General features: G+C 39.3%; 1 protein-coding gene across 8 annotated transcripts in view; it reads right to left on the bottom strand.

Moving 5' to 3' along the window:
* Positions 1-17,940, bottom strand: part of ASCC1 (activating signal cointegrator 1 complex subunit 1) — a gene marked incomplete at its 3' end in the record, with an annotated part of 476,277 nt that overhangs the window by 224,758 nt on the left and 233,579 nt on the right. For all 8 annotated transcript variants that reach the window (XM_044056221.1, XM_044056218.1, XM_044056214.1 and 5 more), the window contains 1 exon segment: positions 5,733-5,869. In XM_044056221.1, the coding sequence (XP_043912156.1) occupies positions 5,733-5,869 (137 nt within the window).

Genomic DNA, 17,940 nt, shown 5'->3' with positions numbered 1-17,940 from the left:
AGGTAAGGAGTCAGGAGTCAGACTAGACTCTGAAAATACATCATCTACAATGTCTAACACAGGTGGAATAGCTAGGGGCCTGTGTTGTGGTGGTAAAAGGTAATCTCTGAGCCTTTTCTTAGATTCTGAAAAATCTTGGCTCTCCCAGTGAAAATGCTCCCTCATGGTATGCAAGGTTTCCCCAAAAGAGTACTCCTCAGGAGGAGAGGCTGAAGGGATAGATTCTTCAGCATCAGAATCCTCATAGAGAGGAAGAGAGTATTCCTGATCAGAAGAGGAATCAGATGAAATGGAAACCTGATCTGAAGATTCATATTCTGTCTCTTGCCTAGGCCTTTTATCAGGTGGGGGATGGGAACCCCTGATCAAAGTAATTAGATCTTCGGCCATTTTGAGCATCTGTTTTTTGGGCATGGAGGCCTGTCCATGCAGCTGTTGTACTTGTTTCTTTGTCTTTAAAGGTGCTTTAGTCTTTGCCTTTGAAGCTGAAGTCGTTTTAATGTATAATTGAGTAGGTCTGAAAACACCCTCAGAAGCCGATGCCTGCTCAGCGACTCCGGACCCATCTGAGGAAATAGTCTCTGAAGGTCCAATACCTTGAGCTTCCAGTGGCCTAGTCGACTCCACGTGGGAGTCGGTAGCAGCCTGCGGGTCTAAAGTAGCGGGCGTCAGGGGCTGCAAAGGCGTCTCACTGAGAACCGGTGAACCAGCGACTGGCTTAGAAGAAGCCTCGTCGTCAGTTTTGGACCTCTGATGCTTATCCTTTTCTTTTTCTTTGCGTTTCTTGTGAATTCCCATAGTCGGATGGCTATCAGACGACATTGTATAATTAAATCTTCTGCCAAAATAGTGTAATGCAAAATCGTATCAACGCTTAATAGGGCTTTGGTTAAATCTAGCACAAAACCGACAACTAGCAACGTCGTGGTCAGGGCCTAGGCAAGGAATACAGTAAGAATGAAAGTCCTTATGAGGTATTTGCTTCCCACAAGAAATACAATTATTAACTTTTTCTGACATCGGTCTGGAGCAAGAAAAAAAGTTTCCCCAATGGGGTACTTAGCTTTTGAAGAAGACTTCGGATCTGAAATTCGAACACAAAAATCTCAGGAGTCGGCCGACCGGCACTTGCGAACTGCTTATGCTTTGGGCACCACGCAGCAAGAAAGACTGAAGAAAATGGCGTCGGCTGCATCTTTTATACCCCTGGCGCTCTGACGTCAGGGAAGAGGCGACAGCAACTGACGCCAGATCTAGACTTTGGAATTCAGGCTGACTGAGGGCAACCTGCCAGCAGGATAGCCCAAGTGTAATGATTGCAACAGTGAAACACGAAGAACATCCTGAAACACAGTTCTGGGGTCATGGAAGACATCCTGTAACAAGGTGCTAAACTGATAGTTGATTTTGTTTATTGTTTATTGTGATTTGCAGTTTGCCAAGTTCCATTTGTGGGCTTCTGGGAATCTGTCTAGAGGTAATATAGTGTCTGGCAAATATGGACACACCACCACAGTTGTTACTGGGTCGGAAGGCATGGTAGGAGCTAAACCCAAGTATAAAGAGAGTATCTTCTGGACATTTAAACCATATTTATATATATATATATATATATATATATATATATATATATATATATATAGATGCCTTCCAAATGCAGGAATGCCTCGCAGTTGCGCAGCTTGTTGTTTAGAGTTCTGGCAGTGAGCAAAACTACCTTAATTTGACCCAGTTTTGACATCGATACATTTATTAAGTTGAAACGTTCATAACTGAACTTAATCTGAAAAGGCACTATGACAGGCATCAAGGGCTTTAGCCAGTATAGAGACGTCTTTGAAGGAGAGGTGAAGACCATCCTTTGCAAAGCAAGTAGGACTGTCAAGCATCCTGTTCCACACTGACACATACTGGATCCCGCCAGAATGACATCAATTATTTAGACAGTTGTTTACGCCAATCATCTTTTCTTTGTACCTAAACATCATTCATGGACAAGGGAGGACTCAACTTAGTATCAGGGTCTTACCTACAGTTGTGACATAACTTGAGAGTCTATCTGCATCTCCCTCAGGGTTTTCACCCCAGGTTATTCATCCACACTTACACAATTAGTCTTAGTTAAATTTGTCTGTTGCAAGGATCCTAACTCCTGAAAGATGGCTGATAGTCACCCAGTCTTTGTCCAGCCTAGCGAGTGGGGAATCTGTCTGCCTCACAATGTAGTTTCCAATCACTAAAATATTTCTGTTTGTAAAGTGGTCTGGTGTACTGGAATTGAGGCTCTTTTTCTCATGATGACTTTTTCTTAAAAAAAGTTTTACTTAGTGATGCAATGTTTGATTTTTGCTGAGACTTATTAATCCATACAGGTACAGGAAGCTTAGGTAAGGATTTATTTACACCCTCCGCATATGACAATACTACAGGAATTGTTAATCTATACATAACTTATGTTTCTATGGAACTTATATATCTGTATGATATTCTTGTGTAATTTCTTTATGACATGCTATTGGAGCTTTTTTCTCCAAGCCTCTGCTGAAAATGGATGTGTGTCCAGTCAGACTTTCCCGGTTAACAAATGTAAAATAAATAAATATATTCTGTCAGGGCTGGGTGCATGGCAAGTAGTATGCTAGTGTGATGTTCTCAGTCTGTTTTTTTTTTTTTTTGTGAGAGTTACGCCTCCATATCACTTAAATATTTGTACTTGTCACAGAGTTATTTGTATTTAATAAGTGTTTATCATCTGTGCGCACATGGCAGTTGCTACACTGCTTTAGGATAACTAAAGCAATTAGGATGGTAATAGAGAGAAGATAGGCTAGCCAACCTTCCATTTTGTCCAGTGTGAAGTAAAACCTGAGCTTATTACAGACTTGCAGGGCTTAAATAAAACACAGATTTAAAGCCTACTGAAGTAGTTAGCAGTTAAGGGTGGATAGTGTAGTTACGTATGAATGTCTGTTTAAGGAAATACATAACCTGAGTTTATATGAGACAGTGTGATAAGCACATCTTGGAAACCTTGCATAACATTAGTGTTGAGATTACTTAACAGTTGTCGGCTAAGACACATAATGGGCTGTTATGAGCTCTTTAGGGTACTAGGTCCTCAGCTCTGCACATTATACAGCTACACACAGTTTGTTGCACCTGCAAGTAGAAAAAAACATTTACTGACATAATTTGGGTGAGTTGGTTATATTAGGAAAATTTAGAAACTGAAGCCCGTTTCAACCCCACAGCTCTAAGTGCAGCTCTGCGCAATATAAAATAAACAGGGAACATGAGAAAATAAAAACTAAAGCTCTAACTAATAGTGTTTATCTTCCCCAGAGCTGCAAGAATTACTCTCCTGCCACTGGAATTACTGCTACTAGCTCCAGATGACTTCCACACCTGTTCAAGATGGAGTGTTTGCTGTTAACTTTGAAAAGTGACTAAAACGCAGCAAACAAATGTAGCAAAACACATTAATATGCTTAACAACACATAAGCCACTTGAAATGCGGTGCAAGCTGTGAAATAACTTCAATTAACAGTTGTAACTTCAATTTCAGGGAAAACACAGTAAAATGCAGAAAAATGACAAACCACTCAAAATGGATTTAATTATCAAGGCACATAAACCAACTGAAATGCAGTGCATACTGTAAAATGACTTCAGTTAATACCTGTATATTCAAATTCAGAGAAACCCCAGTAAAAATGTACAAATAGACAGAAGCTACTCAAAACAGATTTAAATGGCTAGATGACTTTATGTGCAGTAACATACTTTTTTGTTTACTGGATGCAAAATGGAGTAAAAATACCACTTTTTTTAGCTTGTGCACAGGAGTATAGCTTCCAGGACTCTTAGAATAAGAGAGCAATGACTTCCTACCTGTGCAATATAAAATAAACAGGGAAAATGAAAGAAATGAAAAACAGCTAAAGCTCTAACCAATAGTGTTTATCTTCCTCAGAAGTGCAGCAATTTCCCTCCTGCCACTACAACAGCCACAAACTCAAGATGCCTCTTCTAGCAGGTCTAAAATGACTGCATGCTGTAACTGTGTCAAAATGTGACTATAACACAGTACACAAATGCAGCAACACTGATTAATTCACTTAGCACAGAAGTCATTTGAAATGAAGGGCAGACTATAAAACAACTTCATTTAATAGCTGTAACTTGAATTTCATAGAAAATGAGGTAAAATGCAGAAAAACAACAGAAGCCATGCAGAAAAACAACAGAAGCCACTCAAAATGTATTTAAATAGCTAAACATAGTACAGAAACTGCATGAACTGCAGTGCTAACTGTAAAATAACTTCAACTAATAGCTGTAATTTCAAATAAAAAATGACAGACACAATTCAAATAACCAGGTGACTAAGCACAGCAAAATAAATGCACTTTCCTGTTCACTTGCTGCAAAATGGAGTCACAGCACAGTTTTTTGTCTGTTTTTCAGCATGCAGCCCCTCTACACTAACTATTTTCACTCCCTGACACCGTTCCATATTCTTTACTACTGCATTTCTCCAAAATGTCTTTTTGTAATGCCATATCTTTAAATTAGTATTTAGATGGAGAAACTCACAAAGTAGAGTGATCATGGTTGTCGAGTGCCTCTTACCACATCTAGATAAATATTGGTTAGCATAAAGACATCCTTTTTTGATGAGGTCCTAACTCCATTACAAACAAATCTCCATGTGAGTGAGTGCATGTATAAAATACGTATATTTGTGTGTCTGCATATGTGAGCGTGTCAATATATGAACCAATAAGCACACCTGAGTGTTAACAGTAAAAATAAAAATGTACACACTGTAAAACGCATGGCTTTTATTTTTTAAAATCACTGCTACATTTTCAAATAACATTGCAAGGACAGTCTGTTGTACCTGGACAATACTTTAGTCTGCAAAATACTTCACTAATAAAATGAAAAATACTAAACTTTCCTAGTAAATAAAAAAACAAACTACTGAGTAATCTTGCAGATAATACAGTAATAAAAAGCAGTATTCCACAGAGTATACCAATGTTAAACTTAAAGTATTAGCCATGGAAATGTAATACTAAAAAAGAGAAAGCAGTACTAAAGTTTAATCCTTCTGTACACAAAAGACAATTTTCTAAACTGGCATGGAACACCTGTAAATAAGAGGTTTACATCAATGCTGTTAATAAAAACCGCGGTGGTGGTGCTGCAGTAGCGTTGTCGCCTCACAGTAAGACGCTGTCCAGTTCGATTCTCAGCTAGAGTGCCTTCTGCGTGGAGACATGTGTGAATGGGCGTACCTTCGTTGAAGTTTGTGCGTCAGGGCTGGTAACTCGGCACGTATAAATCAACTACCAATCATTAGCAGACCGGAGTTCCGCTGTGGCGACCCCTAACCGGGAAAAGCCGAAAGACACAACAACAACATCAATGCTGTTAATGAATGTATTCAGCCAATCAAATAACTAAATGTAATGACTTCTGCTGTCATGTCATATTGTGAGTCAAAACAAAGGTTTCAGCGAGCAAACCTGAGGTAAAACTATACATTATGAAAGTTAAGTTTATTTTTATTTTAATTTAGAGGTAAAGTTATGCTTTTAAATCTTTCCCTGTCTACTAGAAAAACATCCACACAAAGAAAAATCAAATTAAATTAGGTAAGGTCAAATGTTAATTTGCTGTCAGGTTTACTGTTCATGAATAGCAAGACGTGTGTTTTACTTACTCAATAAATTCCTTCTTGCACTGCTGCAAAAGTTCACAGGCTTGTGTAACCTCCTTTTCATTCAAGAGCACCAGTGTCCCAATAGTCAGGTGAAGCTTTGCAGGATTTTGGAAAATACTTCCATCAACCCCTTGTTCCTAAAGGGAAAACGGATCAAAATTAGTCTTCGAACCTTCTACTCTGTTTCCTGTGAGTGCATTTTTCTTCACTAATTCAGATATTTAAATTACTTTGTTAAACATTTCATTATTTACACTATTTTCCCATGAGCATTTTCTGTTTGTTCCTTTAGTTAATGTAATTCATAACATTTTTAAAAATTTTATTATGAATTTCATACCCAGTCAATATTTTTTCTGAGTGCTTTTTGCCTCTTTGCCTGCATGCCATCAATCCTACCCTTACTGGACTAGAGTCCCTTCATTCTCTAGCGGTGGGGATCATCCGCAAGTATTTTTCTTTTTTAAAAGTACTTGCTTAGTGTCAGCTCCTCCCACAATTCAGCTAGAGTTCATTCCTTTGGAGACAATCTGTGCTAAGTAGCATTTTTTTTTAATTTAAGGCAAGCAGGACAGGAAAATGTTTAATCTTTGGACACTGCTTCAGCTATGAGACTATTCTGGATTTTTCCCAGCAGCCTCACATTCCCTGTAGTACTTTTAACTCAATGGCTTTCAGATCATCTGCTCCTTATAAATTTGACTTTGGAATCTTCCTATAATCTCATCTCATCATCTCATATTCATACTGGTAAACACTGGAAGATTAAATTGGGAACGCCCTCTCATTTGATTATTAAACTTGTAATTGCCCTCTCTTTCATTACCACCCATCCCCTTTAGTGCACGCTGTAACAACTGGTCCATTTTAACTTCTTTTTTGCATCTTACTTTTAAAATATTCAGCATCTGGGGCAAGGTGAATGATCACTGGACAATCTACAAACCATTTCTCAGGAACTAATGAGGGTTTTGTGCTTCAGTTTTGCTCCAACAAGAAGAAGCTTAAGAAGACATTGTTTCATAGCATTCCTGGAGCCTGCTGTTCAGTGGAAATGGAAGTGTCTCCTGCATGCCAGCTTGGGATTAGTGGTAGTGTTTTGCTCATGGTGAGAGAAGGTATAGAGAAACATTGACTCCTGTGTCTCTGACTGGGTAGTGTGTGTGTGCACCCAACTTCTCTTATAGGTCTGCTTGCCATTTTGGTGGAAACCTCTTCAGTTTAAATTCTGCAGGCCAATGCAACTTGGCTTTCTGTTGTGCTGAACTGCTCTACATGCTATCCAGTGGATTTTCCAGAAGAAGAAGGCTACAACAAGCCTATAGATCCCTACAACCACTGATCACCAAACAGCCTGCAACCCAATTATCAGGAACCAGTCTGGGATTAATTCTACAGTTTTGCTCTCAGTAAAGAAAGAACAGTTAGTAACAAATGGGTGAATCATCACTATTCATCATGTCAAATCTTGCTCAATTCCTCTTGTATGTCTTGTAGTGTATAGTGCATTGTATTTCTCCTGCTATTACTGGGTACTCAAACACTCACTGGGTTAAACTATAATTTTGCTGTACTCCTCCTACTATTATACATAGTACTGTCTTTTAAACTGATAGATTTATTAAAGACCAGTACCTAGAAATTGCTCCAGTGGAAGCAACACTCACCCTTTTGATGTTTCTGCTTACTGACTGCTCTGCTTTTAGAGGCTAAAGCTGTCGTGTTCAGTGCCTGGTATACTATCATTTAGCTGACCATAATAATTGGGGACCTGTGCTTAGAAACTACTCTGCTGAGTGCACTACTACATTATTTACCATTACTGCATAGTGACGGTTTACTGTTTCCAACAACTGATGGTACAAATTGTGAGAGATGCAAATATTTATGAAACATGGAGACAAACCTCAGATATCACCAGACTACTGGTAAGCATTACACCTCCATAACATCATATAAAACACAACACACTAGACATACAACTTACGTTGAGGCTGTAAAGAAAAAAAGCTTCCTATGTTCACTCTGAGACCAGCCTCCAATATACAGTACATCTTCTTCTTATTCTCCACTTACACAAACTGCAAAATCTACATAATTCACTCAGGTGCTGCCATGAAACAGGCAGGCATAAGTATTAAGCTTCCTTGCAGGGAAATGTTTTAGTCACGTGACTGTAGTTAGGCATGCAGACTCCATATTCGCCAGACTGGACAGAACATGGTGACTGCAAACTGCATATCCATTTCCAGATTCTGTGATGTCACAATAGCCCTAAGACCCCTTAAACCAGAAAAATATGACTATGACTTAAGAATGGCCTGAGGTGCTCTGTCCAGAGGGACATGCAGAGAGACAAAAAGTGGAATGTATTCAATAGCCTCTTTCTTACCTCTAACACATGCATCTAAGTAGTAGTTTACATTCACCAATCATAATCCCTAGGTACCAAAACAAAATAATTGACTTTAATAACTGGCTTAATTCTAAGGGGATCCAGTATGCATCAGCCTGTGATGAGACTGGTAGCCAAGTCTTCCTGTTTCACCATGGATGGCTTACACCTCTCGTATCAGGGATTCCTGTATATTGGCTAAAATCTTTGCTACCCTCATTTTGCCTTTTTCTATTTTTCTTCCTTCTTTTTGGTAGGCAGAGTCCCCATACTGTAAAGCCAATACAGCAAACTCAGACTCCGTTCCTAACAACATCCTGATGGTATTACTCAATAATAGGAGTCTAGGGCTTCTCAAGATAGCTGCACACCGATCAACAGCTTAATTTCAGCTCGCTCAGTGTGAAAAAAGAAATTGATAGCTAAGGGACAGTAATTCTGCCTGTATTAGTAAAATTCAGTTACTGGCTAGTAAGTACACCGCCTGGATATCAGCAAAGAAGAAACCTAGAGACCCTAAAAGAAATCAACTGGAAAAGGTGAAGCGAAAACACTGACTAGGAAGAATCCTGTAGCTGTTCAGTAAAAAGCAGTTCAAGCTCCAGCTTTAGAACAAGAGATGGCTTCCAGTAATTTAAAGGAAAAAAAAGTCAAATATACTCTGATTACGATAAATGAAACATTGAGAAGGAGTATATCAACTGAAATAACAAAAGGCTGGAAAAATGGAAGAAGCTTTAAAAACTAATTCACAAAAAGAAGTGCAATGAGAGCCAAACTGGTAAAATAACCAAAGCCAGGATAAACTGAAGAATAATTCCACTTTAATACCAAATTCCACTAACTTAACGCTTTCACCATAAAACATATGGCTTCATCAGAGTCAGTGGAAAATCTAAAATCATTCATATAATAGTTACATCATCTAGCAACAACCAATCAGTTTCCTTAATACATTAGTAAATAATTGATCATTTTAATTAAAATAAAATTTCTCACTAAACTATTCCAGCTGCTTTAAGAACAAAACATATACTATGTAAAAATGTATATATAAATAAAACTCTTAATACACTTAAAACTCAATATTATATATATATATATATATATATATATATATATATATATATATTAATATACCTATATCAACCTATACATTTATATAATACTAAATACAAATATATGTACGTTTATTATATAAATAAATATATTTAAGTAATATACACATTACTTCACTCAACTTTCAAAATAATTATAATAATGATAATAATTATGTGTAATAATATTGGCCACTTCAATACTTATAATAGAAACAATTGTATAATAAAACTACATATTAGTCTGTCATTCGACACCCATGTAGCTAAAGTAGTTAGGAAGACCTTCTACATTGCCCACCTTATCATGAAGGGATTCTCATCTAGATCAAGGGAGGTCATGGTCTCCCTTTACTCATCACTCATCAGACCAATGATTGAGTACAATGCCCCATTCAGAATGTATCTGACCCGACACTTGCAGCAGCTGGAGAGGCCACAGTTCCTTCCTCACCAAGGAAAAAGGGTCTCAAAAAATCTGTCCTATGCCCGACTTGAAAGAACTCCAGCTCTATTCAGTCGCGCCATCGCTGCTCAGAGGTGACCTTTGCCTAACATACAAGATTTGATGATATGAATATGCTTCAAAAAAAAAATAGATAGATCATCTGGAGTCAAGGAAGCTTAAACCTCCGACTACATTATTAATTAAACGCTGAGGGATAGGATATTCATCAAAGACTCTCCTATGCTGCTGTGAAACAAAATTTATATGTGTGAGGCAGAGCACCCGCTGGCCTTGTTTAAGAGAAATCTTGACCAATGGATGGAGAGATAGATGATATACCCCCAGATACCCCCTCAGTGTCACACTCGACACAGGCAACAGCAAAATAATGGGTATAGTTCCCCACTAAAAGGGGTGGCGTAAGCCACAAAACGATGGGCTAGGCTTGTAAATGCCCTCGGGCAGATAGCCTAGTATGAACCTATGAACCTATATTAAAAATATTATGTTATGTTAATTAGTTTGTGGAATTTGGTATTAAAGGGGAATTATTCTTCAGTTTATTCTAGCTTTAAAAACTCTTTAGATGAACTGATAAAACTGCAAAAATCTGAGGATGAAATGAAAAGGCTGGATGACTATGAGACTGCTCAAGAAGTGTTTCAAAAAAATGGTAAAATTACTGGACAGAGCACATGGAGAAAATCTGAGATTTTCTGATCTACCAGATAAACTGGAAGGAACAGACTATATTCATTTTATGAAAGCACAGATAAATAACTGGACTGATATTCTACAGCAGGATTTGTTAACTGAAAGGGCACAGTGCGTGTATGTCCCAAACCTGGCAATGAGAAAGCAGCTAGGACTTGTACTAGTAAAGATGCAATCATGCCAGCAGAAAAGAGTTAATCCTGACAAAACTGTGGCATAAAGGCAAAGTCTTAAAAATTGGAGACTGTAGAGTGTTTGTGGAAAATGATTATTCATTGTACACCAGGCAGAAGAAAAACAAATTTATCCCAGCAATCAGGGAATGTCCAGAGGCAGGTGTGAGATTCAAACTACTGTATGTAGCTGTATTCAGAATATTCTGTCCTGGAGGAACAAAGTCATTTTTGATGCAGAACAGGTTAAGGGTGGAAATATAAAAGTTTATCTAACAAGGGGTGAATATCAAACATAAGGGGACTCTGCTTCGCATTCTTCTGATTGTAAGGCTCATAGAGAGACTTTCAGTGAAATCCTTTCCAGTATTACAATGGAAAATGCTTGAGAAACAGAAAAAAGCACAGAACTTAACTAGAAGAATTAGGAGTATCCTGTACTTGAACTAGAGTCTGGGGTTGGGAGATAGAGATGAACAGGAAGAGAGCAGCAACACTGAAATTAGTGAAAAAATGTGAAACTATAAAGCATCAATCACATTTCTGAAATAAGGCTTTAAAAGAAAAAGCCGAGAAAGATTGGATTTTTGCTTACTTTGTTAAACATGTTGGGAGACTGACATGCACATGCCCCACTTTTATGACATTAATGTTTGGAGGGACACTGGAAGGGGAAAAAGGATAAAAAAGGGAAAAAAAAGTAACTGCAAGTAAAACATTTTTGTTCTTTAAAGTATTTGCACAAAACATTTCACGACATAAATCACATGTTCTATAGTAAAGCATTTTCAGTGATGTTGTATATGAAAAAGATACTAATTTAACAGGCATTTTTTTCACTTATTCTTTAGTTTTAAAAAATGTAAAAATGTAAGCATTACAATGTAAAACGAGAAGAAAGGCTGAACAAAAGCATGTTTAACTGAATAGGTTAGAATCTTGGGCTGCTGGAATGGGGGATGGGATGCAAAAGTGTACTGATTATAATGTGTGTAGAACTGCAAGTTTTCTTTTACTTTTGCATCAGTGAATGTCTGGATTAATGTCCTTGATGTAATCTAATGACAAGATTTATGCAAGCGTTTTATTTTTTTTAAATGAGAGACAGCGTTGTAATGAATAGTTTTCTTTAAGCAAAAAAAAAAAAAAAAAAAAAAAAACATCAGTACCAGTTGAGAATTCTGAAGCTGAAGGTAGATGTCCATTTTTTTTTCTTGTCTCAATGGAAACAAGCTGACTAAAGCTGAAGGCAATAAATCAAGTTGTGGACATTGTTTACTAACAGATAAGCAAAATTAAGAGGTACAAGGGCAAGCAACTCAGTAAAAAATAAAGTTTGAAATTACCAGAAGTGATTAAGAGATGACAGCTTTTCTGATAACTAAACACTTTAATGCATTTACTACAACAGTGTATACTTTAGTTTTATTTAAAGATAGCCAGTACATTTTTTTCTTAAAGCTAAAAGTTATGTATTTTGAAAGCCTACAAGTTGTTTTTCACATCTGCAAAGGGAATAAAGATTAAGAAAAGAAGAGACAGCAATTAGTATAAGTAGAATTTCAGGCTATAACACCTGGCTTAGCATGGATAACCTTAATTTTAAGTTAATTAAAGCCTGTGGGAATAGCTGTCAATTCTGGGACAATTGTTCACATCAGGAAGGTTAAACTTCATTATTTGAAGACGTACATAGTTCCTGTGTTTAGTTAACAGGCTCTGGGGGTGTTTTATTTAAGGGTTTTCATTAAAATAAAAAGTCATATAAAATGTGGAATAGTTTCAAATGGAGATGACGGGAAGCAACTGTCTAAAGGATCAACCTGCTAAACATTAGTGGGTGTATGTAACAAAAAAGCTGGAAAAAGACATTTAAAAAAGCTGTCGTGTTAACAGGTGGGAATAATAACTTCTTATCATAATGTCTACACTAAACACATTGGTTTGGATCATGACTGGCCTCACAGGTACAGATAAAAAAGTAAGAGTATTCAATTATATCAAGAAATGCAGAGTGCCAATAGCAATGCTACAGGAGACACATTTGGAAAGAAGTGAGCATGTGAATTTAACAAAGAAAGGATTTGTAATGGATATTCAGGAGAATACCAGGGACAACGTTAAAGGAGATTACTTATACTAATTGCAGAAGGGGCTCCAAAAGTGATTGAAGAGAGAAAAAAAGATAGTAATGGTAGATTTATGGTAGTAAAGGGTTACTGGCGAGGGAGAAGGATTACACTGGCATGTATTTATATTCTACCTAAAACTACTATTATGGAACTTAAAAATGAGATAAATAATTAGCTTTCAGCAGAGGATACTACTTGTAGGTAGAAACTGGAAATTGATTTGCAACAATGAGAATGTATCTGGGACGTAGAAGGGAAAATATAACACAAAAGAGGGTAGATTTCTAAATAAATTTATGAAAATATTTGGTATGGAAAATGTGAATTCAGTAGTAGACACTTACAGAATTTACATATTATTCTCCAAGGTACAAAAACTTGTCTAGAGTAGACAAAAATTATATTTCACAGGAACATGACACACAGCCAATAACTATTTCAGATCATGTGCCAATAACAGCTAAGATAAAAATGTTCGGTAATTAAGTAAAATTGAGACCCTGGTACTTCCCACCTACTTGTTAAAAAGCGGGGAATTTAAGGAATGGATAGTGGAAATTATTCATAGGTTCATACTAGGCTATCTGCACTAGGGCATTTATAAGCCTAGCCAGAATGTGTTTGGCTTTCGCCACCCATTTTAAATTTATTTTGCTATGCCCTTTTTCGAGGTTAGTATACTGTGCCTCTGTCTAACAGTGACACAGAAGTGATACCCGGGGTAAACCTACGATCTCCCATCCACTCATCAAGATTCCTCTTGAAGAGAGTCAATGAGGGACTCTGCCTAACCTAGACTGGGATTTTATTCCAGAGTGAAGGGAGCCTCTGGGTTATGAATCTGTCCCTCCAGTATGTCCTATTTATTTCAGTGCTGAGGTTCAAGTCTCTCGAGCGCGTAGCTCGATGGGATTTGGATTTTCTGAGGTGCAGCATGTCCATTAATTCCGGGTTGGACATGGCTTTATACGTCAGGCACAGATCGCCTCTGAACAGGCGGTGTGCCACTGAGTAGAGCTGGAGTTTCTTTAACCGGGCAGCATATGGCATCTGTTTGAGCCCTTTGATCCTCTTGGTGAGGTACTTTAGGGGTCTTTCCAGTTGCTGCAGGTGTCTGGTAAGGTACATCCCAAAAGGGGCATTGTACTCAATTATGGGCCTGATGAGGGATGAGTAAAGGGGCACGATGACCTCCCCTGATCTAGAGGTGAATCCCTTCATGATTAGGTGGGCTATATAAAATGTTTTTCTAACCACTTTGGCTACGTGGTTGCCAAATGAGAGATTGCTATCAACTTGGGTCCCCAAGTCCCTAATTACTTCTTCTGTACTTAATGGATTACCACCTATGTGGTAATTTGTGGGCACTTTGTTTTTGCCAAAGGGGATGACTATACACTTTTGGCATTTAGCTTGAGGCCATGGCTCTGGCACCAGTTGTCTGTTTCTATGAGGCCCTTTTGGAGGATGCTTGTGTCGGATGGAGAGTCGATTATGGCGCCCAGTTTGCAGTCATCTGCGAACTTGGTCAGCCACAGTCCTTCCGTGTTGGCCTGTACCTCTGAGAAATATATACCGAACAAGAGAGGTCCCAGGACTGAGCCTTGTGGGACACCACTTGTAACTGGTTTGGAGTCTGACATGGCTCCAGCAATTCTAACCATGTGGGTTCTGTCCTTGAGCCAGTTTGCAATCCATCTAGTGACAGAGGGGTTTATATTTAAGATGGTGAGCTTATCTATAATGCCCGAGTGGGGTATTGTATCGAAGGCTTTTGCGAGGTCCAGGTAGGCTGTGTGGACCACCTTCCCTCGTCAATGGCCTTGGTGACTGTTTCAAAGAAATCAACCAGGTTTAAGAGGCAGGATCTGCCCTTAACAAAGCCGAACTGGGTAGGATCCAGTGTTTGTAGGTCCCCAATATCTTTATTTATGAGGTCCATGATGATCCTTTCCATAGCTTTGCAGACCAAGCTAGTCAGGCTTATGGGGCGATAGTTTCCAGGATCCGTTGAGGCACCACCTTTATGGAGAGGGACCACTGTTGCTGTCCGCCACTCTTTGGGCACATATCCTGTAGTAAGGCTGAGATTGAACAGTAGTTTTATGTTTGGGTTTAGCTCTTCTTGGAGTTCATGTAGGACGCAGCCGGGACACCATCTGGTCCCATTGATGCTGTGTTTTTTGCTTTGGAGAGGGCGGCTCTTACCTGAGCATCTGAGATGTCAGGGGGGCAGCACTCTGTTGGGATAGATATTTGCCCTTTTGGTGGGGAGAGAAGTTTGCACTGAACCTGTCAGCTAGGATGTTGGCAATGTCTGTGGGTTCAGTGTATTTTTTGTCATTTTGGACTAATTCTGAGCATATCTGGGAATTACCACCCAGGTTCCTAACACAACTAAAGAAATCCTTGTGATTATCCTTAGTATCCTGTGCAATTTGTCTCTCGAAGATGGCCTTAGACAATTTTATGAGTGCCCGTAGTTTTTTGCTAATACTGATCAGTGATGCCTTCCCTTTTTGGGATTTTGCTCTATCATTTAGTAGCTTCCTCCTTCTATTGTATAGTTTGTTTATGGCTGGGGTCCACCAGACAGGACGTCTTGCCTTTGGAGGCTTGGGTCTTGGTTTTATTTGGGATTGCATGACCCATGCATTCCTGAAGGTGTTCATAGAATGCGTTTATAAAGGATTCTGCGATCTGGGCCATATTTTCCACAGGCCCGGGGGCTTTGAAGGATTCCACCTCAGTTTTGAGGAGTGTGAAATTTGCTTTAGAGAAGTTTTTCACTGTGGTTTTCTGGGCAGGGGGTGGGGTCGGGATGTGAATATCCAGTGAGATTAGTTTATGGTCTGATCTTACCAGTGAGGGATACACTTCTGGTCTGGAGCATAGAGTCCCCATGTTGGTGATGATCAGGTCCAGTATGTTTTCTTCTCTTGTGGGAGTGGTAACAAGTTGTTCCATAGCATTTGAGTTTATAAATTCTAGGAACCTTTGGGCTAGGGTGTTGGAGCTAGAGTAATGCTCCCAGTCTATGTTTGGGTAGTTGAAGTCGCCCAATATAATGGTGTTTGGAGAGACCTTCATATTTTCCAGTGTTCTCAGGAAGGCCGAGTGGGGTTCCTGGGTTTGGGAGGGTGGTCTGTAGCAGGCTATAAACTGGAAGGCAGTTTTACCCACTGTTAGTTGCACATGGATAGTCTCTGATGCTCGTGCTTTGCCACCAACCTGGAGGTGTGGGTATCTTTGATGAATATCGATACTCCCCTCCTTTTGTGGTTCGGTCCAAGTTTTGGGGCGAAAAGCATAGTATGAGGTATAACCTGGTAGTGCTGGGGTGCTCTCGGGAGCCCTGAACCAGGTTTCTGTTACTGCACAGATATCGATGTTCTCCATGCTAAGGAGAGTTTCAGTGCGTGCATCTTGAGGTTTAGACTTCTGGCGTTGAGTAGCATTACTCTTAGTTTCTTATCCCTTGTGATACCTATGGAGGTGGGTTTGTCTTTTGAGCCTTGCCTAAAAAAGGCACTATGGGGTAGCAAGAGCCTTTGCCAATATCCTAGACAGGTGCAAGCCATCCCTAGCGAAGCATCGTGGCTTGTCGAGCATATCATCCCAAGCTGACAGGCATTGGATCCCCTTTGAATGACACCAGTACTTAAGCCAATTGTTGAAATTGATCATCTTGTCTTCATATTGTGGCATCATTCTTGGTGAGGGTAAGATGCTACTCAAGGTCAGGGTCATACCGGCCTGGGCTACATGCTCAGAGAGCTCCTTTATGTCTCTTTTCATGTAGTCCAGGGAGGTACGTCTCAGGTCATTCACACCAGCATGGACAATGACTGAGTCATATTTGTACTTGCCTTGGAGTGACCTGAGTGCTTGTGTTATGTGGCGGATCCTAGCGCCCGACAGGCTGCTCACCGTGACCCTCTCCTTGTTCAGCCTGGTCAGTGTGCCTGACGATAGAGTCACCTATTACAAGTGTATCAGGTGTGTTGTTTAGTCTTAAGGGCTGTGACTGTTCGGCACACTGGCTTTGTGAGATATGTGTTGCACGTGTTTTGTTTTGGGGTAGCGGTTGCTTGGGTGTCTGCTTTGGAGGTCTCTGCTGCTTAGGCAGATCTTTATTTAGAGCCTCCGAGTATGTTTTTGTGTGATTATGTGTTTGGTTTGCTGTCGTGGTAGGTCTATGTGAGACTGGAATTGTAGTGCGTGTGGTTTCCTTCTCCTGACTGGTTATGCCAGTACTGAGTTGAGAGAGCTTAACCTCCAGTTTGGCTATATGGTTGCATCTCTCACATGTGTTGGAATTTGTTGGGAGGAGGAGAGGGTTGTCTGTGTACATGAGGCAGTTGTAACATTGCCTCAACATTCCCAGATTCACCAGCTGGACCGGAGAGGAGATTGACAACTGACCTTTGGACATGCTAGAATAATATTGGGAATTCCTTAATAATTGAAAACAAGGGTCAGTGGGGAGTGAGGGTGTAGTGCTTTTAATTTTTAGTGCTGACTTATATAATTGCTTTAGTGAGCAAGTGCCAGGTAATTTAAGTGCAATGTGTTACAGGTAACTTAAATGCAAAAATGACAAACAGTAACTTTCTTTCAAGTGAAACAAGGAAATAAGTACAGTAAGCAATGCAGATATCACTAGTGATCCACAGAAGCTGAGAAGCCGTATTAGGTGGAATTAGCGTTCCAGGAAATAACAAGCAAACAAACAACAAGCATATAAACAAAGCTAGATTCAGCAGGCCTGGATCTAGTCTATGCTACAGCAAACAAGGTGTACCAATTTCAATAAGATACAGTTCAAATATTCAGGCACTATAAACCTTTAACCAGAAATTCCCAGTTCAGAAGGGCAGAGTCCAGCCTCTTCTCCCACAAGAGTGCAGACCACGAACCTTCTTAATGTAAAATAACTGGCCTGAAGCCCAAGTGCTTAAACCAGAACTAATACACTTTAAGAATAACAGACACTGGGCTCTCAATCAGCAGTTCCCAGCTTAGAAGGATGAAAGCTACCTGTCCTGCCACCACAGTGCATGCCACAAACCATCCTAATGTAAAACAACTGGTCTGAAGCCCAAGTGCTTAATCCAAAAGACTTAGAATGATAGCTACACTTTAATCAAGTTACTACCAAGCAGTAATAAATACAATTGAATACTTTACAGAATGCCTGGATTAGTGCTCAAGTTACACAAACAAAGCTAGATCCAGCAGGCCCGAAT

The sequence above is a fragment of the Protopterus annectens genome, chromosome 14.part0 (genome assembly GCF_019279795.1).
Source record: "Protopterus annectens isolate FY-2018-M chromosome 14.part0, PAN1.0, whole genome shotgun sequence".
Lineage (NCBI taxonomy): Eukaryota > Metazoa > Chordata > Ceratodontiformes > Protopteridae > Protopterus > Protopterus annectens.
This window is presented reverse-complemented; position numbering and strand designations above follow the sequence as displayed.